Raw genomic sequence first — 23,596 nt, 5'->3', positions numbered from 1 at the left:
ATATATAAAATTATGAAAAGCAAGGACCTAGTACCCTACTCTACCCAGCAAAACTATCATTTAGAATGGAAGGATATATAAAGAGCTTTCCAGACAAGAAAAAATTAAAGGAGTTCATCACCAACAAACCAGTATTACAAGAAATGTTAAAGGTCTTATTTAAGAAGAAAATATATATATAAAAAATATGAACAATGAAATGGTAATAAATATATATCTGTTGGCCCTGGCCGGTTGGCTCAGCGGTAGAGCATCGGCCTGGCGTGCGGGGGACCCAGGTTCAATTCCCGGCCAGGGCACATAGGAGAAGCGCCCATTTGCTTCTCCACCCCCCCCCCTTCCTCTCTGTCTCTCTCTTCCCCTCCCACAGCCAAGGCTCCATTGGAGCAAAGATGGCCTGGGCGCTGGGGATGGCTCCTTGGCCTCTGCCCCAGGCACTAGAGTGGCTCTGGTCGCGGCAGAGCGACGCCCCAGAGGGGCAGAGCATTGACCCCTGGTGGGCAGAGCGTCGCCCCTGGTGGGCGTGCTGGGTTGATCCCGGTTGGGCGCATGCAGGAGTCTGTCTGACTGTCTCTCCCCGTTTCCAGCTTCAGAAAAATACAAAATAAATAAATATATATATATATATATATATATATATATATATATATCTGTTGACAACTGAATCTAAAAAAACAAAATAAATAAACAAGCAGAACACAAACAGATTCACAGATACAGAGAACGTTTTGGTGGTTGTAGATGGGAGGGGGAGTGGGGGGATGTGTGAAAAAGGTGAAGTGATAAAGTACAGATTGGTTGTTACCAGAACAGCCATGGGGATGTAAAGGGTAGTCTGGGGAATACAGTTGGTAATATTCTAATAACTATGTATATGGTGTCAGGTAAGTACAAGGCTTATGAGGATGATCACTTAGGAAGTTATATAATGTATAATCACTGGGTTGTAAACCTGAAACTAATATAATATTGTATGTCAACTGTAGTTGAAAATAAAGAATGATTTTAAAAAATGGCATAGGTTCACAAATAAAAAACCTGGCTCAATAAATATGCCTCCCGCCCGACCAGGTGGTGGCACAGTGGATAGAGCATCGAACTGGGACGTAGAGGGCCCAGGTTCGAAACCCTGAAGTCACCAGCTTGAACGTGGGCTCATCTGGTATGAGCAAGACTTACCAGCTTGAGACCAAGGTTGCTGACTTGATAAGGGGTCATTCGGTCTGCTGTAGCCCCTTACCCCTGCCCCAGCAAGGCACATATGAGAAAGCAATCAATGAACAACTAAGGTATGCAATGAAGAATTGATGCTTTTCATCTCTCTCCCTTCTAGTCTGTCTGTCCCTATCTGACCCTCTCTCTGTCTCTGTCACACACACACACACACACACACACACAAAATAAATAAATATGCCTCCCTGTTTATCATGTCAGTCACAAAGAACTACAATGGGCTCCAGAGATTCAAACTCAGTGATGAAACAGTTAAGTGCATAGTAATCACCTGCCTAATTATTATACTCACTTAAAACTGGTATAAAATTTCTGAAAGGTGTGTTGATAACATAGCAAACACCAAAGCAATTCCAGATATTATCTTGAGACCTGCAAAAATGTTCATTTTAGGATTCATTGCAGGGTTATTAATAATAAAAGACAGGAAACAACCCAAATATCCTTCAATGGGATGTTGATGTTGATTAAATTAATTTTCTAACACTATAAAACTGTGCAGTGATTAAAAAATAAAGTAAGACCCTGGCCAGTTGGCTCAGCAGTAGAGCATCGGCCCAGCGTGTATAAGTCCTGGGCCCAATTCCTGGCCAGGGCACACAGGAGAGGTGCCCATCTGCTTCTCCATCCTTCCCCCTCTCCTTTCTCTCTCTCTCTTCCCCTGCCGCAGCCAAGGCTCCACTAGAGCAAAGTTGGCCTGGGCACTGAGGATAGCTCTATGGCCTTCCCCTCAGGCACTAGAATGGCTCTAGTTACAGCAGAGCAATGCCCCAGATGGGCAGAGCATTGCTCCCTAGTGGGCATGCCAGATGGATCCTGGTCGGGTGCTTGTAGGAGTCTGTCTGCCTTCCTGCTTCTCACTTCAGAATAATACAAAAAAATAAAAATAAAGTAAAATCAGTATTTAAATTTACATGGAATGATATTTATAATATATAATGTTTAAGAAGTATTTTTATAAAACAAAATACAAAATGCATAATAGAAATAAAGGCTTTTCTCTCTATCACCGGCGTGTGCATTCTACAGAGCTAGATCTTGGAAAATTGTTCTTTGAATTGTGAATTCAATGTTATTAGTGAAATGACGGCAAAAGCATGCAACTCAAAACAAAGCAGGGATCTGACTTAGGAGTCTGAATTCCAAACGGCCAAAGAGGGTCCCAGCAAAGCAGGGAGGGTTTACACTCCCGAGACAGAATAATGAAAGCCCAGGCGTGGACCTGATTCACAGTGTGGCACAGAATTTCCACACTGCCTGCTCTGAGGGAAAAAAGGTGAAGTGGACGAGAGGGAGTAATAGGAGGACCTAATACAAATGCCAAGTGCTGAGGCTCAACAACTATCTCATTCACTTTCAATTAAGACTTGAGAATTGTCTTTTCAAATTAAGTATATATTTTTATTTTTTCTTAATCAAAAATACTGAGGATAAGGTATAGAGCTATTTTTTAATTGATTTCAGACACAGAGACAGAGAGAGGGAAGCATTCATTTGTTGTTCCACTTAGTTGTGCATTCACTGGCTGCTTCCCATTCGTGCCCTGACTGGAATGAAACCTGCAAATTTGGTGTTTGGGATGACACTCGGATGGACTGAGCTAACTGCCAGCGCTGTGGATAGAACATTTTTTTTTTTTGTATTTTTCCGAAGCTGGAAATGGGGAGAAACACTCAGACAGTCTCCTGCATGCGCCCGACCGGGATCCACCCAGCACGCCCACCAGGGGGCGACGCTCTGCTCACCAAGGGGCGATGCTCTGCCCCTCAGGGGTATTGCTCTGCTGCGACCAGAGCCACTCTAGGCCCTGGGGCAGAGGCCAAGGAGCCATCCCCAGCGCCCAGGCCATCTTTGCTCCAATGGAGCCTCGCTGCGGGAGGGGAAGAGAGAGACAGAGAGGAAGGAGAGGGGGAGGGGTGGAGAAGCAAATGGGCGCTTCTCCTGTGTGCCCTGGCCGGGAATCGAACCCAGGACTTCTGCACGCCAGGCCGACACTCTACCACTGAGCCAACCGGCCAGTGCCTGGATAGAACAATTTTTAAGCCCAGCTAAACTGACCATATTTCTCTATGTATTCACACCAAAATTTGGTTTTAAGTGCAATAAATTTATTAAAGTAAATAATCCATAAGACAAAACTCATACTCAACTGGTTTATAAAAGAACTTCAGGCACAGAGATTTTTTTTTACATAATTTGTACATTTTCTTTTCCAAATTATCAAAACTGTATTTATTTTAACACTACTAAACCTCTTTAGAAAGTCATGTCCATTACCTATTTTTGTTGGGTAAAAAAAATCAATACTTCCATTAATCTCATGAATTCCATGTTAAAATCCCCTTCTCATTATTACATCACTCTAGTATTAATCTTGAAATTTCCAGATCATAACAGCCTGCCTTTTGATTTCTCAGCAGTCGGAATCATTTTAAACTCTTGAAGCTGGCTGGGAAAATCTGAAGAGACAAATTAAAGAGGAGGCTCATCCTCCCCATCACATAGATTCTGGGTACTGATGGCTTTCCATCTTCTTTGTTTTTTGTTGTTTTTTTTTATTTTTCTGAAGCTGGAAACGGGGAGAGACAGTCCGACAGACTCCCGCATGCGCCCGACCGGGATCCACCCGGCACGCCCACCAGGGGGCGATGCTCTGCCCCTCTGGGGCGTCGCTCTATTGCAACCAGAGCCACTCCAGTGCCCGGGCAGAGGCCAAGGAGCCATCCCCAGTGCCCGGGCCATCTTTGCTCCAATGGAGCCTTGGCTGCGGGAGGGGAAGAGAGAGACAGAGAGGAAGGAGAGGGGAGGGGTGGAGAAGCAGATGGGCGCTTCTCCTGTGTGCCCTGGTCGGGAATCGAACCCAGGACTTCTGCACGCCAGGCCGACGCTCTACCACTGAGCCAACCGGCCAGGGCGGCTTTCCATCTTCTTTGTACAACTGGTATTCCAAATGGTTCTGCCAATTTCTTTTACTTTGTATAGGCACTGAACAGTATTCAGTCTGCCCAAGGGTCATACTTCTGATTTGCAATGCAAAAGTTATGAAACCTATTTAGATGTTTCATTCTCCAGCTTGAAAATGAGAACTAGACACATCTTATAATTACTCTCATCATATAATCTTAAGAGTTGAAAGGCAGTTTTAGATGGTGAATCCAAATTCTTCATTCTGCAAATCAAGACACTGACTCATGCAAAGATTTCCTTACCTTCAAGCAATTCAGTCTTCAAAATCACATAACTCAAATGTAAAAGATGTATTTGCTCTCAACCCATCAGCAACCAAACTAATTTTTCCTTATATATATTACCTTGCCCTGGCTTAGCCCAACCTGGCCGAGCGAGTGAAAGCAAGTCCACTGTGGCCCAGCCTCCCCTCCTGCTCCTGCCTGCTAAGCTCAAGAGCCCCCAAATTTGTTTCTAATTAAAGCCCAAAGGGCTTGATTTTCTTCTCCCTCTCTACCCTCTCACTGATCATTATTTTAATAAACCTAGAAAAGCAACCACGGTGGTAAGGCATTAGAAAACATTTCATGAAACACTTTACTGGGGTGAGAGAACATAAAAATAGGTACCAATTATATCGAGCTCTTCCTAACATGCCAGTCAGGGTATAAAGGTGTCTTATAAATAGTATCTCATTTAATGTTTACAGCAAATCAATAAGAAAGTTACTATTTCTGTTTTACAAATAAGAAAAATAAGACTTTAGTATTTCAATAACATAACCAAGGCTGCAAGATGAACAACTGAGAGATCCAGTATTATTCCTGGGTCTCTCCAATCCCAAAGGTCATGTACACCTGTTCTGCGCTGGAGAGAAAATATAAGTCAGTGTATTTAGGGAAGAAACAATATAGATTACTTAACTACAGGAAAATTGGAAAAAACAGCCTAACAGAAAATATTAAAACTTGATGCTGCTTTAAGAAGAAACAAAAACAGATTCTGAGCTGAAAATCTATAGAAAAATTAGAAGAAAAAGGACATTCTTCCCCCATAAAAAGAAAAAAACCTAAAATACCTGTAAAATCTAATGTCTAAATTAGTCATTTCCATTCTCAAGACATATACAAGCTAAAAGTATATAAAATATCAGACTACACAAATCCCAATAATTACTTTCAAAATAAATCAGCAAATCTAAAACGTCTTAGTGGTAACTGACCCAAAATTGCTTATCCAAAAATCTGAAATCCAATCTTTTCCAGTTTTATTGAGATATAATTAACATAAAACATTCTATAAGCTTAAGGTATGAAATATGGTTTGATATATTTTTGTGAAATGAGTACCATAATAAGATTATATAACATCCATCTGAAATTCAAAAACTAGTTTTTAAACTAATTTAATAGTAAAACCTGATCAAAACTGAGATGAAGTTATTTATAGGTTTTACTGATCCCACTTAGTGTGAGAAATCACTCACTCTGCTACAGTAATTACTGTGTTCTCTATGTCCCACACCCACCAGTAGAATTAATACATGACCCCAAAGATTTTAGATAACAGATTGTGAATGTGTTGCACTACTCCAGAAAAATGAACACAATAAATGAGTACAAGACAAAAATTATCAAAGGCTGCTTGGCTGGTTGGCTCAGTGGTAGAGCGCCGGCCTGGCGTGCAGGAGTCCCGGGTTCGATTCCCAGCCAGGGCACACAGGAGAAGCGCCCATCTGCTTTTCCACCCTTCCCCCTCTCCTTCCTCTCTGTCTCTCTCTTCCCCTCCCACAGCCAAGGCTCCACTGGAGCAAAGCTGGCCCGGGCACTGAGGATGGCTCTATGGCCTCTGCCTCAGGCACTAGAATGGCTCTGGTTGCAACAGAGTGATGCCCAGATGGGCAGAGCATCTCCCCTGGTGGGCGTGCCGGGTGGATCCCGGTTGGGCGCATGCGGGAGTCTGTCTGACTGCCTCCCCGTTTCCAAGTTCAGAAAAATACAAAAAAAAAAAATTATCAAAGATCCCGGAAGGGGTCAAAGGTTACAATTACAAATTGGGAGTCCATGGCTCCCATAATTAGGCTTGGATCTCAAGAAATACGGTCCCTTTAGGTTATCAGAACTCTTGCAAGTGTTTATAGGAACAGATTTATATCCTAACAGACATTCTATTTACTGTCCAGACAGATAATGCTACAATGCATTGACTAATTAAATGAGTATACTGGCATCCCCCATCCCCAAGCCATGTTATCTGCAGCTTTGTTTCTGTGGTTTCAGTTACTTACAGTCAACAATGGTATATTAAATGGAAAATTCCAGAAATAAACAATTCAGTACTCTATTCCATTCTGACCAGCATAAGATCTCATGCTCTCCCACTCCGTCCCCCCCGGGACAGAAATCCCTTTGTCCAGATCTCCATGTTGCACAGGCCCCCATCTCAGTTACCAGATCCACTGTCTTGGTATCACAGTGCTAGTGTTCAAATAACTAAGTAAAATAAGTATTTTAGTTAATGATGGCCCCAAAAGCCTAAGAATAGTGATGCTGGCAAGTCCGATAAGCCAAAGGGAAGGTGCTTCCTTTAAGTGAGAAGGTTATGTATGTATAGGAAAAAACATAGTATATATAGGGCTCCGTACTATTCATGGTTTCAGGCATCCCCTGGAGGCCTTGGAACATGTCCCCTAACGATAAAGGGGACTACTGTATGTTCCTACCATCCCTGTGTAAGAACATCTGCTCACTTACACAGAACCAGTCTCTATTAAGGGGTCACTTATCAATGCATACACAACTTTCAAGGCAAAGAAAGATTCCTACCTCCAACAACGTGCATTCTCCAAAACTGAACTGCCAATTCTCATTTGAATATCTTAAAATAAGGTACAGCTGTTAGCTATACATATATATACACATTCCAAAATATATTTACCTTCTAAGACATACAGGTCTTAGAAAGCATTATCTGTCCTTTAGAAAAACGAATTTAGTATTCTGTAAGAAGGGACAAACACAACTTCTACAGTCAATTAATAATTCACAAAAATATAAGTGTACACATGTAACACCTTTTTAGCATTAGAAAGCAACTCTCCCTCCACATGCTGCTCCCTACCCACCCAATTCCTAAAATGGAACCTAGGAGTCAAGCCACTAAATCTTTACACACTGGAAAATCAGGGACGTCCTGCTGATAACTGAAGAGGCTTGACAGCTGCTCACTGTTCTGAAAAGCATGTGTGCTAGGGAAACAAATCTGGTACTAATGCCTTCTAAATGACCTACAGAAAATGATTAAAGGAAAATGTTTTTATTTTATTATTATTAGTTGGCAAATAAGCATTACTGGCAGATATTTTACTGATGTCACTGGAAAAGCTACAAAAATTAATTACAAAAAAAAAGTATTCACTTAAGGCTGTGAATAAGCCAAAGAAGTCAAACAAGCGAGGCTCTTGAGAAAGAGAAATGGACAGTTTTCATAAGCCACTTGGATTTCAGAGTTTAAATCCCACCAGGTCATAAATATTAAAACACTTAATGGTTTAAAATATGAAGATGTTTACTGAAGTTTCTAAAGTCTGTTCTTTCAAAGTTCAGAAGTTAAATAATGCCTTTTGCTCATGCACCAGATCTGATGCTTCTCAACAAGAACCACACCTCTAAGCTCATAATTAACACTCCAGACAGAGGTCAATAGATAGACTGTTATAACTTTAAGGTACCTTTGTATCTCTCAAAAACCTGGGCGTGGTATGTAGGCACCCATATTCTTTGCCCTTACAACACATCCCAAGGCACAGACCCCTTAGAGGCTTCCAGAGAGCAAGGAGCACTGGTAAAAATAACACAAGGCCTGAGTTCCCACCCCACCTCTGTGTCATGCTGTTGTAGGATCTGATTGACTCTCGCCTTGACCTACCTCTTGGAAGCCCTCTAGGCCTCAACCTTCAGTATGTACCCTTGCAGGGCCCAGACATACTGCCCAGCTGTAGCTTGCTAAGTCAGTTTACTGAGAATTCCCCATCCTCCATCTCTGATCCAATTCTTCATCCCCTACCATCCCCCAAGTGATATTTGATCAGACTGGCCTGCTTTTAGTAAGATACTGCTAGGTCTATTTAACCAGAATCCTCCCTCGACTGTTATTTCTGATGCTTCCTCTTAGTAGTTTTCCATCCATAACCCCTAGCCCCCTCCTCAGGTATAATTCCCCCACTAGTCTGTCCATACCAAATTCAGAATTGAGCTCAATTCTATGCTGAGATCTCTTTTCCTCTATTGCAATAGTTTCAGGATAAAATCTACTTTTAACATTCTAACTAGTGACTTGCTCTAATTTTCTCTAGCAGACCAGTTACTTGGCCTCTCTGAGCTTCACTAATCTGATCTGTAAATTGGAATAAAACCTATTATAATATATAGTAAAATAAAAATATTGTGTGAAAGTTAAATACATGGCTCTGAGACCAGACTATCTATGACTACTATGTGACCTTGAACAACTATTTTAACCTCTCTATCTCAGCTTTCTCGCCTTTGAGCATAATGGTACCTTTCCTCAGTGTCGTTGTAAGGATTCAGTTAGCTAATACATGTAAAGCACTTGCAATACACCTGGAAAATACAGTTAGTGCAATAAAAATGGGCCCTGAATCACCATTTACTGAGCACTTAACATAGCCCAGAGATGTCTAAGCAAACATCACAACCCACCTGATGGCACACCAGGCCCCCATCCGTGCCTGGCCTCCTTGACAACAGTCCTCTAATGTTTTATAGACTATGCTCTCGTGGACAACGGGAGCCAAATCTGGAGCCTCCTGCAACCAGCCTACCGACTAGTGAGCTTTGCCTTGCAAGGAGACAGGCTCTAAGGGAAGTCAACATGCAAGCACCCACGAGGTTCCTTTACATGCTCCACGTCTGAGTCTTCTTCTAGAAACATAACCTGCTCTAAAATCAGAAGACAAAACAGCAAGCTGGACCCTTTGTAGTGTTATTTCAAGAAAGGATTATCTTTTTTATTATAGCAGGCTATATTTATTGTTTATCTATTCCCCTCATTCCCATCTTTTAAAAAGCAGTTTTTAGTTTACTTAGTTAATAAAATGTACTATCTTTTCCCCTTTTAGATAGAGAATAAGAAACACAAAGAGGACAAATAAATTGTTCACTTTCCTACCTGGCTCTTAATAAGGTTATTGATCACATACCCATTTCTGATGCTAAACTCACTGGGTCATTTCCCCTTTGAAAACCATTCATCTTGTAATTCTGGAGACCTCCAGACCAAAAGGTTCCCTGATTGTGATGAAGATGATGATGATGATGATGATGACGACAGAGAGCACATCAAAAGAAAAGCTGGGAAACTACTGTAACAAAATTGTTACTTTATTTCCAAAACAATTTAGTTCCTCTTTGTGATGTAAAAACTCAAGGTCATGACAATCTTTAGGAAACTCAAAGGTCTATCACTACCCAATTCTTACAAACATTTTTAACCAGTGAAGAGGGAAGAATATGAGGAATTTTACCTGCATTAGTTAGACTGGATCCAAGAGAATTGTAAAATATATTTTAATCACTCAGCTTGCTGTGGTCGTATTTTTTGTTTGCCTGTTTTTCGTGGAAAGAGGTAAGAGAATATACAACCCCATAACTCCCCTCTAATAAAATTTTTTAGGCTTGATCTCAAAGAAGAGCCAAACATGCTTGGATTTCCTTCCAGATAAATCTAAGTAAACTTATCTCCCTTCAAGGTGGAAATGAAAAAGAATGCAATAACAATGTGCCTTCCAGCCCTGGCCAGATAGCTGGCGCATCGTCCCAGAGCAGAGAGGTTGCCAGTTCGATTCCCCAGTTAGGGCTCACTCAGGAGCGGGTAGATGTTCCGATCTCTCTCTCTCTCTCTTTGCCTCTCACTCTCAAAAATAAATATAAAAATAAATAAATAAATAAAAAGATTGTATTTTTAAAAAATGTGCCATCCATTCTTTATCGTCAGTATTCAACAAGAAGTTGGTAAGGAATTCCCCATACTGTTTTTTTAGGTCATTCATTGATTTACTAATTCATTCAACAAATATTTTTTGAAAGCCTACTCTGCTTTGAAGCAAAAACCTAATTAAGTCCTCTTTATATAGAGTTATAAAAGACCTCAAAACGCCCCTTCGGACCTCTACACAGAACTCCAGAGCCCTCTCCCACCCAGTATCAAGAAGCAATTTTACTTCCTGACACAGAAGAACAGATGAAGAATGTCCCTTGAATGTCTTTAAGATACCATGCCTTTCCTCCTACTGAAATACCTTTGGCCCTTCCGAAATTCAGAAGAAGTAAAAATTAGACCAAATCTGCTTCCTGGGAAGAGTGGCTTAGGACCTCTGTTAAAGGTAGGTCGGTGCTGTCAGAGCTGTGTCTGTAACACGGCCAGCAGTCACAAGAGGCGCCTGTGTCACATCTTTCCAAGCTCGCCACGCCCTCCGTCTACAAGAACTTACACCACAACTGGGACCGACAACTGCAATAAAATCAAGAGAAGCATGCCCCTGCCTGCCTGCCCTCTCCCAAGAAGGCTGCCCATCGGAGACCACCCCTAGAGAACAACCCTGAAAGCACAGGAGAGCACTGTGGACACACCTATGTTTGCAACAGACCTAGAGATAAGGTCTATTTGCCAACACCAGCTGAGTTAGTAAGTGCTGCAGCGAAAATCTGAAAAGCAGTCTACCTCGGTTGGTCCTGCATACATCATAGGAGATGGGAAGATGGCCACCACTGTGGTTTCAGGATTCAGCACGCCTTCTTCCAGCACTGCAGCATGCTGCTTCATCCGCCACATCAAAGGAACATCATCATCCTTGGTCCAGCCCCCGAGAGGGTGAAGGAGGAGGACAGGGCGCCGGTAGCCCCTCTCCAGAAGTTGTTTGTGCGTATCCTGCATTAACAGAGCGTGTCCATTGTGCACTGGGTTGCGCAACTGAAATGCAAAGACAGCATCTGAAAAGAGAATTTCCGGAGTTAAGAGCAGCATGTTTCTAACAGATTACCTTGCAAAGGATAAACAATTCTTGAAGGCTGAGCTTAGGATTAAGTAAATATGCATTCTCAGAATCAGAAGCTGGTGAAAACCATATACTTTTTTTTTTTTTTTTAAGCAAGAGACAGGAAGGGATGCTGGGAGGGTGGAAGGGAGAGAATGAAAAGCGCCAACTTGTAGTTGCTTTAGTTTTCCTTCTTTATTTTTTATTTTTAACTAATTGCTTCTCTGATGTGCCTTGACTGGGGAGGGGGATATTCAAGCCAAGCCAGCGACCTTGGGCTCAAGCTAGCCACCTTGGGATGATGTTAATGATCTCACCCTCAAACCTACACTCAAGCTGATGAGCCTGCTCTCTAGCCAGCAACCTTGGGGTTTTGAAGCAGGGACCTCAGTCCTGGGTTGACGCTCTATCCACTGCATCACTACCAGTCAAGCAACATGCACTGTTTTGACCATGCCAACATGATCTGTACTTCTACTACATTTTTACTTTACAAATCTGACATGCTTGAGGATGTGTAATATAACAGTGATGGATTTATAACAAATACTTTCTCCATTCATAGGAAACTTGGGAATAACTATTAGACTTCTGGGTCCCAACATCCTGGTTCTGCTGCTTCATGAATATAAATTCTTGGTCTATGTCTTAACTTCCCATCAGGTCAATCTTCCATAGGATCTAAGACACTTCTTTATTAAAAGAAGACAGTAAGGTAGAGAAATTCATAATTCAAAAAATATACTTGCTATCCAAATATACTCATTTATACTGATTACTTTGACTGGAACTCTATCTGGCTTTGTGATACCAGGTTGAGATTCTGGTTAGAGTTCAGTAACACCAATATCCCTTGCAAGGGCCACTGCTATTACCCAAGTGATGGAAATTACTAGATTTATTAGACTGATTAACCATGCATTTCCAGTTTACAACCCTGGCTTCACTCCTACATGGGCTGGCTGCTAGGAGACCTTTCTTAGAAGGCATGGTTCTTGAAGTCACAAGAAAATGTCACAGAACAGAGCAACAACCTAATTAGCAGAGCTCAGAATTATACTGCCTTCACAACACCTGGTACAGCATCACGCCATGTTATCCCAAGCGTGACTCAGAGAGACGAGCATCTTCCCCTCCTTTAATAATTTTAAGTCAAACCGTACAATGACTTCTCCAATCTGTTCTCAAGTCTAACCCTTTTCTATCCTGTGACAAAAGGCTGAGGAGGAAAACTATGTCACCCCACTTGACCAGGGAGTTTTGGTTGCGACCTCTGATATTCCAAGATCTACAGCATTATACTTCAAAGTTCCTCAAGTTACCTTTTCTTTATGAACAACATGGTTTTCACCCAAGAAATAACTGATGTGACATAAGGTACAAAGAACAAGAAAATCTTGATACAAATATATGAGCACTTAAAATTACTCTGCTTTAAGAAGATGGGAGGAGGGATAGAGACCTGTAAGTGTTTCTCTCCTGAATTCACTTCAAATTTTGTTTTCTGTATCATATAAAAAGACCATCAAGGAGAACTGCAGAACTCTGCCCCCCCAAGACCAAGAAGCAATTTTACTTTGTGACTCTACTATACTTTTGTTCTTCAAAAAATAACAGAAGAATGCCATTCTCCTGACATTAACATGAATATTAATGTCCCTCCATTAGAGGATCACCGCCTGAACTAACCTGCCGTACTCACGCTGCCCACTCCTTACAGACTGCGTTCCTGAGTCTGATGAGCATAACAGTATGGTGACAAAGGAGACCGTCCATCTTTTTAGGAAATATTAAGGGATAATGAGGTCTCATGTCTTCAACTTTCAAACAGAATGAAAAAGCAAATAAAATACAATATCAGTAATTACAGAATCTGGGTTAAGAATAGATAGTAATTTTGGTACTATTCTTGCAAGTTTTCTTAAAATTTAAAGTTATTTCAAAATAAAAGGTATAATAAAAGTAAAAAATTATGACATGAGACATATGAAACAATTATAGATCTTATTTAGATCCTGATTCAAACAAACTGTAAAAAGATGTGATTATAAAATTAGAAATTTGAACACTGACTGGTTATTGGATAATATTAAGAAACTATTATTCTAGCGTGCGGAGGACCCGGGTTCAATTCCCGGCCAGCGCACACAGGAGAAGCGTCCATTTGCTTCTCCACTCCTCCGCCGTGCTTTCCTCTCTCTCTCTTCCCCTCTCGCAGCCAAGGCTCCATTGGAGCAAAGATGGCCCAGGCGCTGGGGATGGCTCTGTGGCCTCTGCCTCAGGCGCTAGAGTGGCTCTGGTCGCAACATGGTGACGCCCAGGATGGGCAGAGCATCGCCCCCTGGTGGGCAGAGCTTCGCCCCATGGTGGGCAGAGCATCGCCCCCTGGTGGGCAGAGCGTCGCCCCTGGTGGGCGTGCCGGGTGGATCCCGGTAGGGCACATGCGGGAGTCTGTCTGACTGTCTCTCCCTGTTTCCAGCTTCAGAAAAATGGAAAGAAAAAAAAAAAAAAAAAGAAACTATTATTATGTAGGTGCAACAGTGATATCATGGCTGTGCGTTTTTATCTTTACCTGTAAGAAGTATATACTGAAATATTTAGATGAAATGATATGGGGTTTGAGATCTGCTTCAAAATAACATGCAGGTGGGGTAGCAGTACAGATGAAACCTGCAGCCAAGAGCTGATAAAAAATGACACTGGCTTTGAAATGCAGAGGAATTCAATATACCGTTCTCTCTATTTATAAATACTATTATTTATCTGCAGTTTTCCATAATAAGTTTTAAAAGAGAAGATATTTGTAGGGTACCAGAAGAAGCATTGCTTTGGAAAAGAATATTTATGGGTTCAAATCATAGGACTACCAGTTGCCATCTTCACTTTCTACATCTTTGTAATGAGGATGATACTAAGGCTATTGTTATGAAGATAAAATAATATAAAGTACACAGCATGGTTGAGATGTGCAGTGCAGTCACTCAATAAATCCAAGTTCCTTAAAACCATTCTTTAGGCCCTGGCCAGTTGGCTCAGCGGTAGAGCGTCAGCCTGGCATGCGGGGAACCCGGGTTCGATTCCCGGCCAGGGCACATAGGAGAAGCGTCAATTTGCTTCTCCACCCCTCCGCTGTGCTTTCCTCTCTGTCTCTCTCTTCCCCTCCCGCAGCCAAGGCTCCATTGGAGCAAAGATGGCCCGGGCACTGGGGATGGCTCTGTGGCCTCTGCCCCAGGCGCTAGAGTGGCTCTGGTCGCAACATGGCGACGCCCAGGATGGGCAGAGCATTGCCCCCTGGTGGGCAGAGCTTCGCCCCTGGTGGGCGTGCCGGGTGGATCCCGGTCGGGCGCATGCGGGAGTCTGTCTGACTGTCTCTCCCCGTTTCCAGCTTCAGAAAAATACAAAAAATAAAAAAACAAACAAACAAAAAACATCCTTTAAAACACACACACACACACACACACACACACACACACCCCTAAAAATTCCTGGCAGGAAACTGAATCCACTGTCCCACTGGTGGTTCAAGGTCCATTTCAGTACAAACCATACTCCCAGGGAGTGTGTCCAAGGTGAGGGTGTGTTAGCTCTGTGCTGGATACAAAGCCTGTGTCTTCTTTAATCAGGTACAAGAGTCTATCTCTGAATATAACCGTTGGTTAATACATTTCAGGTGTGTGATGAGTACATTCACAGACTTCAATCAGGTCAAATCTGATTTTGTAAAATCGCCATTTAGCAGAATTATGTATGACAGGATGTGCAAAAGGAAACAAATAAATTCTGTCTCAAGCGTACATATTTCACAGATTCTAATAATTTATCTACCTAGGCTTTCTTTCCAAAAAGAATTAATCTAGCTCCACACTGGACATTTAACAGATAAAGTTAAGATGGATGACTTATTAAAAGTTCACATTAGAAACATTTATAAAGGACTTTACTGCCAAAATTTCCTCCAGGTAGAATTCTTCCTTACTATCAGTTCTACCCAGCAACGCAATGACCATTTGATCTGTCTGCCCAGTTTTTTCTTGCCAACAGAACCAGATCTTTCTCAAATTTCTAGTCTTTTCAATTCCTTATAACTATTTATCAATGAATTACACAAATGGCTTTGACTGTCTGTATTTTCAGGCTGTCGTTTCATCCTTACCATCTGGTTCCTCCACTAGAGAATTTCCGTGAATGAACTGTAATAGGAGTACCTGACCCATTGGGAGCCACATTCCCAGGTACTGTCCCAACAAACCTAACCCAATAAGCATCACTACTCAAGTTTCTCCCATCCATCTTCCATCAAGAATAAAGAATGATGAGCCACTAGGAACCTGGGGCCACTGATATTTACAACTTTCACTAATGTCTCACATTCTCATCCCCATTTTCTAAAGAGCAGTGATTTCCCCCATTGTCACGCTGTAGTCAGTGTAAAGCATTTGCCTCTTCACTTATAATTCCTTACAGCTTAGTTTAAGCTCGCTTTACCTACGATCATGGTTTCATCTGTGTTTGAAAAAAGGAGAAAATCTACAGGACACTGAAATGTAATATTAATACTGATGATTTCCATTTCTTTTCAGCCCTCCATAACCCTGTTTCTGGGAAAGAACCAGGTATTTCATAATCCTGACTTACAGAAAGTATACTGCAAAACTGCTGAGACCATGAATGAAAGCAAACCTTTTCCTTAAGTAGCCAGAGTGAAGACTTGAGGCTTTGCATGCTATGGGGTTCATGCAGCAACTATCCAACCTGCTATAGTAGTGCATAGTCAGCTACAGACAACGCATAAACAAGTGAAAGTAGCAGTTTTCCATAAAACTCTATCTACAAAACTAATTACGGGCCAGATTTGGCCTTCAGGGTATAGTTTGCTGACCTCTGAAAGACAAATGAAATGTGGCTGATTGATAGAGGCAAAATCAGCATTCCAACCATGCCAGACCAGCAGGTGTGTGCAAAAGGGAGGACGCAGAAAAGCAGAGATGCGTCTGAGGAACACAGGACCACCCATTCTGTCAGACGGATATAAAACCTGGAACGAGATGTTCATGTAGAATAGCAAACGCCAGGTTAGGCAGGACACCGCGTACCCAACGGGGGGTGAGCTCATCAGTAGTGTCTTACAGAAAACTCGTCTAACAGGAATGTGCAGGGCTGACGTGGGAGAGAGAAGAGAGCAAGTGTGTAGAATGGAGACAGCAAAACGAGAAGACTATTACTGAGGAGCCGGTCCCCACATTTCCATATAAAATAAAACTCCCCCCAACTCTCCCATTCTCTCCTTCCACTTAGTCCATTCCTTCCCCAGCATACAGAGTCCCACCAGACAGACCACAACCTACACACCGGTGAGTGGGGCCGCACTGTGACAACCGGGCAGGCAGGCACCGCCCTCTTCCTCAGCACTCCCCCACCCTGCTCCCAGCAGCCTGGGGTGACCATAAATCTGCAGCTGCTGACCAAAACCCTCCCCTACGCTCCAGACTGTCTCCCCAACGGCCTCTTCGTGCTCCGTGGACCCCTCAGGTGGGACCCTCCCAGCCCCCCGGGAGCATCGCTGGCCTGCCCCTCCCCCTCTGGGAGCACAGCACCAAGACTCATCCCCGAGTCTTAGTTCCTTCCCTCGCCCCCGCCCCGCCCCCGCCCGCCACAGGCCACGACTCCCGACTCCCGTGCTCCCTAGCTCTCACCAGCCGCTCTCTCTTCCCTCCACCCTGCCCTTCACCACCTGCTCACAAGACATATCCACTAACTGGTCTTCCCCCCACGTCCAGCCCCCGTACTGCACCACAGCAGGCAGGGACACAGGAGAAACCAGTCTGGGGCAAGAGGAAAATTCCATTTTAGATATGTTGTCCCGTGGCAACAGTGAAACTGGTCCTGCCCCAGGAGCTTACAACCTTGTCAGAGGAGAAGCCTCCGTTCACTAACCAGAAAATAAATGCAAGTGCAAAGGAACACTATACAGGCAGTTCCTGGGTTACAAACGAGATAGGTTCTACGGGTTTGAAAACGTTTCAGTATTTATATGCACAGAAAGGTAAAAGTAAGTACTAAATTAAGACAAACATCTAAGTTGCATCTAATAGGTAAATGTACCTGCTTTAACTTACATACAAATTCAACTTAAGAACAAACCTACAGAATGCGGGGACCATCTGCTCTTCAACTGCATGCAACAGGACAGAATTAGATCTCTGCTTTCAGAAGGTAAGTCGGGCAACAGTGTGAAGGATAAAATGATAGAAGAAAAAACTGGGACTGGATTCATTCGTTCGACCAACTCCTTCCTGCTCCGTCACATAGTATGAAACGCCTGCCAAATACAAAAGGCACTTTCCTGTTCTAAATGTTCCTAACCTCTCTACTGCTTCTGACATTTAAAACAAAACAAAACAAGCCCACGTTCCTCAAGGCCTGCTAACCATGACACAAACCTTTTCTATTCCATCTGCTTCTTTTTTCTTTCTTTTTTTAAAGTAAAAACCATGAAACACTGAAGGAAATTTGGGATGAAAACATCACCCACAATGCACTATCCTACTCAGCTGGCTTTTTCATTTGGGGGGGGGTATTTTGCATAGTCTTGTTCTCCTTATGCATACATTTTTACACAGTTCTAATCACAGATGCGTATGACATTTTACATTCTGCTTGGCCATTCTGGTGTAATCACCTGTTTCTGACATCTTAGAGGCTCTCTCAAAGCAACAGGGTTCATTGCTGGGTCCAGTGACATTCTTTCTCTACACACTCATTCCGGAAATTTACCCTCCACCTGGATCCAATTACTCTGTGCATACAGATGGCTTCTGTTAGGTTCATCTCTAAGTCCTGACCTTCCAATTCAGCAGTTTAAGAAAAGCATTACTGAAAACATTTCAATATATATTGCTAATCACTGCACCTCGTCCCCTCATTTCTTCTACCTCCGGTATTATTGCCACATCTCAAGCCAAACACAGGTCTAACCCCCAAACCCAGTCCTTTTGCTGTATTTCATGCTCTCCTAAAGGAAGAGCCAGTAGTAAAGTTCCTGCCCTTTTCCTCTGGATTGGACACCATCTAGACCAGGAGCCAACACATTAGGAAGCAAGCAGTCTGACCCTTTCTTTCCTTCCAGCAGTTGGAAGGGGAAGAGGAACGTGGAGAAGGTTCTTCTGAGCAAGTGTTGCTCTGTAACAGGGCAAGTAAACAGCAGCCCCTAGCACTTCCTAGTGGGGGGCAGAGGGAGAGCACTCACTCCCTGGATAGTGTGGGACACGGGGCGCCCAATCTAATAACAGCATCAAACACTGGAGCACCGAGCAAAGAACCTGGTCTGGACCCTGCTCTGCAATTTCTCCGCTGAGTGCTCCTGGCAGGACTGTTCTGAGTAACAACTAAGGCGATGATCAAGGGCTCCTAAGCCCAGTCCCCTTTCTCCCAGCGTTTGAGAGTGTGCTGAGCTCCCCAGCCCACAGGCACCGCCCTGGCACGCATCCCAACCACTAAACCCAGAATTACATCTCCCAGCTTCCCCGCTTTCAACTCCTTCTCTTTAAAACTGTCCTACGTACAGCAGTAATTAATAAGTCTCCTTGTTCCAGTCTGACTCAAGCTCTAATATCTGCCACATTCTGTACTCCAAAGCTCTAAAAACAGGCACTTCTGCTTTCCCTAAATCAATATAGTAGCTAAACAAGAGAGTACTGACAATACTTCTAGAGTTGTTGGGGAGGGAGGGGGTGTGTGTGAGCACATGCACACGTAATGTTTGTTTCTGTGGGAGTTTTCTGAAGACAACTGGAAGAAAGGCTTTGATCTCCCTGCCTCTCTCTGGACTGTCTTAAATAACCTGTATTTCTTTTACTTAAACTGCTTATGAGGGAAAACTTTCAGTAAGACCTTGGCCACTTGCGTAAATATAAACATATTAATTAGAATTCTTCACAAACAGGTACTCTTAAACCTCAAAGTATGCAGCAATAATGTTTTTCATTCTTACGACTATAAAAGATTTCAAATTAAATTAAAAAAAATAATGTGGACTATAGGCTTTTTGCCAACTGCACTGTGCTGTTCCCCATCCGCTCTCTGTCTCGGGCCTGCGAACACACTGTGGTGCATGCGGGAGGTGGGTCACTGGTCCTGCCTCTCCCACGGGAGACCACAGCAGCAACCAGACGCGGGAGACACGCCTGCAGGCGCTCCTGCCCCACACCACACGCTGTCTCGGTGCCGTGACTCTGGCTGCGTCTGCAGCCTGCAGCGCGCTCTGCCCCACACCACACGCTGTCTCGGTGCCGTGACTCTGGCTGCGTCCGCAACCTGCAGCGCGCTCTGCCCCACACCACACGCTGTCTCGGTGCTGTGACTCTGGCTGCGTCCGCAACCTGCAGCACGCTCTGCCCCACACCACACGCTGTCTCGGTGCCGTGACTCTGGCTGCGTCCGCAGCCTGCAGCGCGCTCTGCCCCACACCACACGCTGTCTCGGTGCCGTGGCTCTGGCTGAGTCCGCAGCCTGCAGCGCGCTCTGCCCCACACCACACGCTGTCTCGGTGCCGTGGCTCTGGCTGCGTCCGCAACCTGCAGCGCGCTCTGCCCCACACCACACGCTGTCTCGGTGCCGTGGCTCTGGCTGCGTCCGCAACCTGCAGCGCGCTCTGCCCCACACCACACGCTGTCTCGGTGCCGTGGCTCTGGCTGCGTCCGCAACCTGCAGCGCGCTCTGCCCCACACCACACGCTGTCTCGGTGCCGTGGCTCTGGCTGCGTCCGCAACCTGCAGCGCGCTCTGCCCCACACCACACGCTGTCTCGGTGCCGTGGCTCTGGCTGCGTCCGCAACCTGCAGCGCGCTCTGCCCCACACCACACGCTGTCTCGGTGCCGTGGCTCTGGCTGCGTCCGCAACCTGCAGCACGCTCTGCCCCACACCACACGCTGTCTCGGTGCCGTGACTCTGGCTGCGTCCGCAACCTGCAGCGCGCTCTGCCCCACACCACACGCTGTCTCGGTGCCGTGGCTCTGGCTGCGTCCGCAGCCTGCAGCGCGCTCTGCCCCACACCACACGCTGTCTCGGTGCCGTGACTCTGGCTGCGTCTACAACCTGCAGCGCGCTCTGCCCCACACCACACGCTGTCTCGGTGCCGTGACTCTGGCTGCGTCCGCAGCCTGCAGCGCGCTCTGCCCCACACCACACGCTGTCTCGGTGCCGTGGCTCTGGCTGCGTCCGCAGCCTGCAGCGCGCTCTGCCCCACACCACACGCTGTCTCGGTGCCGTGGCTCTGGCTGCGTCCGCAGCCTGCAGCGCGCTCTGCCCCACACCACACGCTGTCTCGGTGCCGTGGCTCTGGCTGCGTCCGCAACCTGCAGCGCGCTCTGCCCCACACCACACGCTGTCTCGGTGCCGTGGCTCTGGCTGCGTCCGCAACCTGCAGCGCGCTCTGCCCCACACCACACGCTGTCTCGGTGCCGTGGCTCTGGCTGCGTCCGCAACCTGCAGCGCGCTCTGCCCCACACCACACGCTGTCTCGGTGCCGTGGCTCTGGCTGCGTCCGCAACCTGCAGCGCGCTCTGCCCCACACCACACGCTGTCTCGGTGCCGTGACTCTGGCTGCGTCCGCAACCTGCAGCGCGCTCTGCCCCACACCACACGCTGTCTCGGTGCCGTCCGCAACCTGCAGCGCGCTCTGCCCCACACCACACGCTGTCTCGGTGCCGTGACTCTGGCTGCGTCTGCAACCTGCAGGCGCTCCTGCCCCACACCACACGCTGTCTCAGTGCCGTGACTCTGGCTGCGTCTACAACCTGCAGCGCGCTCTGCCCCACACCACACGCTGTCTCGGTGCCGTGGCTCTGGCTGCGTCCGCAACCTGCAGCACGCTCTGCCCCACACCACACGCTGTCTCGGTGCCGTGACTCTGGCTGCGTCCGCAGCCTGCAGCGCGCTCTGCCCCACACCACACGCTGTCTCGGTGCCGTGACTCTGGCTGCGTCCGCAGCCTGCAGCGCGCTCTGCCCCACACCACACGCTGTCTCGGTGCCGTGACTCTGGCTGCGTCTACAACCTGCAGCGCGCTCTGCCCCACACCACACGCTGTCTCGGTGCCGTGACTCTGGCTGCGTCCGCAACCTGCAGCGCGCTCTGCCCCACACCACACGCTGTCTCGGTGCCGTGGCTCTGGCTGCGTCCGCAACCTGCAGCGCGCTCTGCCCCACACCACACGCTGTCTCGGTGCCGTGACTCTGGCTGCGTCCGCAACCTGCAGCGCGCTCTGCCCCACACCACACGCTGTCTCGGTGCCGTGACTCTGGCTGCGTCCGCAACCTGCAGCGCGCTCTGCCCCACACCACACGCTGTCTCGGTGCCATGACTCTGGCTGCGTCTACAACCTGCAGCGCGCTCTGCCCCACACCACACGCTGTCTCGGTGCCGTGACTCTGGCTGCGTCTGCAGCCTGCAGCGCGCTCTGCCCCACACCACGGCCCCTTCTCACGGCTCCTGCTCCTTTGCCCAGGCTTCAGAACAGTTTCCTGCCCGTGCCCTTTCTAGAGTAGGAGCACTATCCAAAACTGCTAGGCCCTGGCCACAACACTCCTGTGGGTTCCCTTAAACTGACCACCTTTCCTTAGACACTCACTTTGTTAAAATCATGTTCAGAGACTCACTGGAGTATGCTCTGATATGACTGACAATCTCTCTTCCCCCAACCCCAGATCACACTATCTTCAGCTCAGCACCATTTATGGTCAACACAGCCCAGTGCCTTCATAGACAACCTACCTGCGTCAGCCTCAGCTTTCTCATGTACCGTTCCCAGCTTTGCCTAAGACATCCATCTAATGTCTCTAGCCATTCACTTTTAAACATACCTTTTAATTCAACAGCTCTACAAAGTTTTCTTAGATTTGTTCAGCACTGTGCTACCACATACTACCTTGAAAGAAATTATGTCAACGTTTTCCTTTGTAACCTGGACACCAGTGTTCTGTGTGGAATAAATACTAACTGGCCCTTACTTGGCTTAAATGAAATTCACTCTTTCTTTCCAAGATAAGTGGTCAACCACCAGTGATTCAAAGAACCTGCCATCCATAACCATGTCACCTTGCAGCCACTGATGTGGGTATTAAAGCCCTCTCACTCCATCCAGCTACAGAATGGTTGGAACAGCAAAACTGATCACATCAATATGCACAAGACAACGGCCCACAAGTTCTTCCAACACTAGGGAAGAAGAAAGGTTAAAAACAAAAACAAAAAAACCCTAGGTAAAAATAAATAAATATTCCCTGTTTCCTCTCCCCTGAACTGTTTCAGACACATCAGCAGATGACTTATTACTGGTTTCCTAAGAGTGAACAAGAACTACAAAGGAAACTCCTCAGTCTGTTGCTTATTTGCCTGAGTCTAAAATGGAAAAGTAAGCAAAATAACACTCCACAATCTTTCTTTCCCCCCCCCCCACAATCTTTCTTGGCTAATATAAGGCTAATAACTGGCTCTCAGCTACTTTAAACAAAGTTGCAACCATTCATTATGCAAAAAATTTTCTAACTGAACTAAAGAAGAGTATAATCCAGATGTAATATTAAAGTCTCTAATTATGAATGATAATTCCCTGTTAACTCCTTAACAGTGCCAACAATTAATATACTGGCATGATTTTAAATGTGAATTCCAATTTTAGCAAAAAATTAAAGTAAATAAGGTTGTCTCAGCAAGTCCTCCATTAAATATGTTTCTATTCACTAGAAAAAAAAGAGAAATCTACAAGTTAAAAAAAAAAAAAGAAAAGAAAACCCTATCAGATGCTTCTGGTTGCAAATAAAAGACCCAACTAGAAATGCCATAAGTAATTCAAGCATGAATTAGGTCTCTGAGTATAAAATCCATAGATAGAGGAGTCCAAGGTTGGATCAGAAACTCAAGCAGTGTAAGGTTCTCATGGATTCTCGTGAATACAAAGTGACTTCCACACTTGGAACCCTGTACTTCACATGACAGCATCCGGAGCACTTCCTCCTTGAAGAGGACTGAATAATGGCTTTTTGTCCTAAGCCAGTTTGTTGGGAAAGAAATGCCATCACCGACTACCTAAAGAGTGGTCGAGGCCCTGGCCGGTTGGCTCAGCGGTAGAGCGTCGGCCTGGCGTGCGGGGGACCCGGGTTTGATTCCCGGCCAGGGCACACAGGAGAAGCGCCCATTTGCTTCTCCACCCCCATTCCCCCTCCTTCCTCTCTGTCTCTCTCTTCCCCTCCCGCAGCTGAGGCTCCATTGGAGCAAGGATGGCCCAGGCGCTGGGGATGGCTCCTTGGCCTCTGCCCCAGGCGCTAGAGTGGCTCTGGTCGCGGCAGAGCGACGCCCCGGAGGGGC

The 23,596-nt window shown here is 45.6% G+C and overlaps 1 protein-coding gene across 2 annotated transcripts in view; it reads right to left on the bottom strand.

Annotated features, from left to right (window-relative positions):
• The window catches only part of PAPSS1 (3'-phosphoadenosine 5'-phosphosulfate synthase 1), a 125,161-nt gene that overhangs the window by 35,547 nt on the left and 66,018 nt on the right, over nt 1-23,596 (bottom strand). For both annotated transcript variants that reach the window (XM_066280942.1, XM_066280941.1), the window contains one exon: nt 10,921-11,189. In XM_066280942.1, the coding sequence (XP_066137039.1) occupies nt 10,921-11,189 (269 nt within the window). The remainder of the gene's footprint in view (nt 1-10,920; nt 11,190-23,596) is intronic.

Source organism: Saccopteryx bilineata, chromosome 5, assembly GCF_036850765.1.
Source record: "Saccopteryx bilineata isolate mSacBil1 chromosome 5, mSacBil1_pri_phased_curated, whole genome shotgun sequence".
In the NCBI taxonomy this organism is placed as follows: domain Eukaryota; kingdom Metazoa; phylum Chordata; class Mammalia; order Chiroptera; family Emballonuridae; genus Saccopteryx; species Saccopteryx bilineata.
Note: the sequence above shows the minus strand (reverse complement) of the source record. Positions and strands in the feature narration are given on the sequence as shown.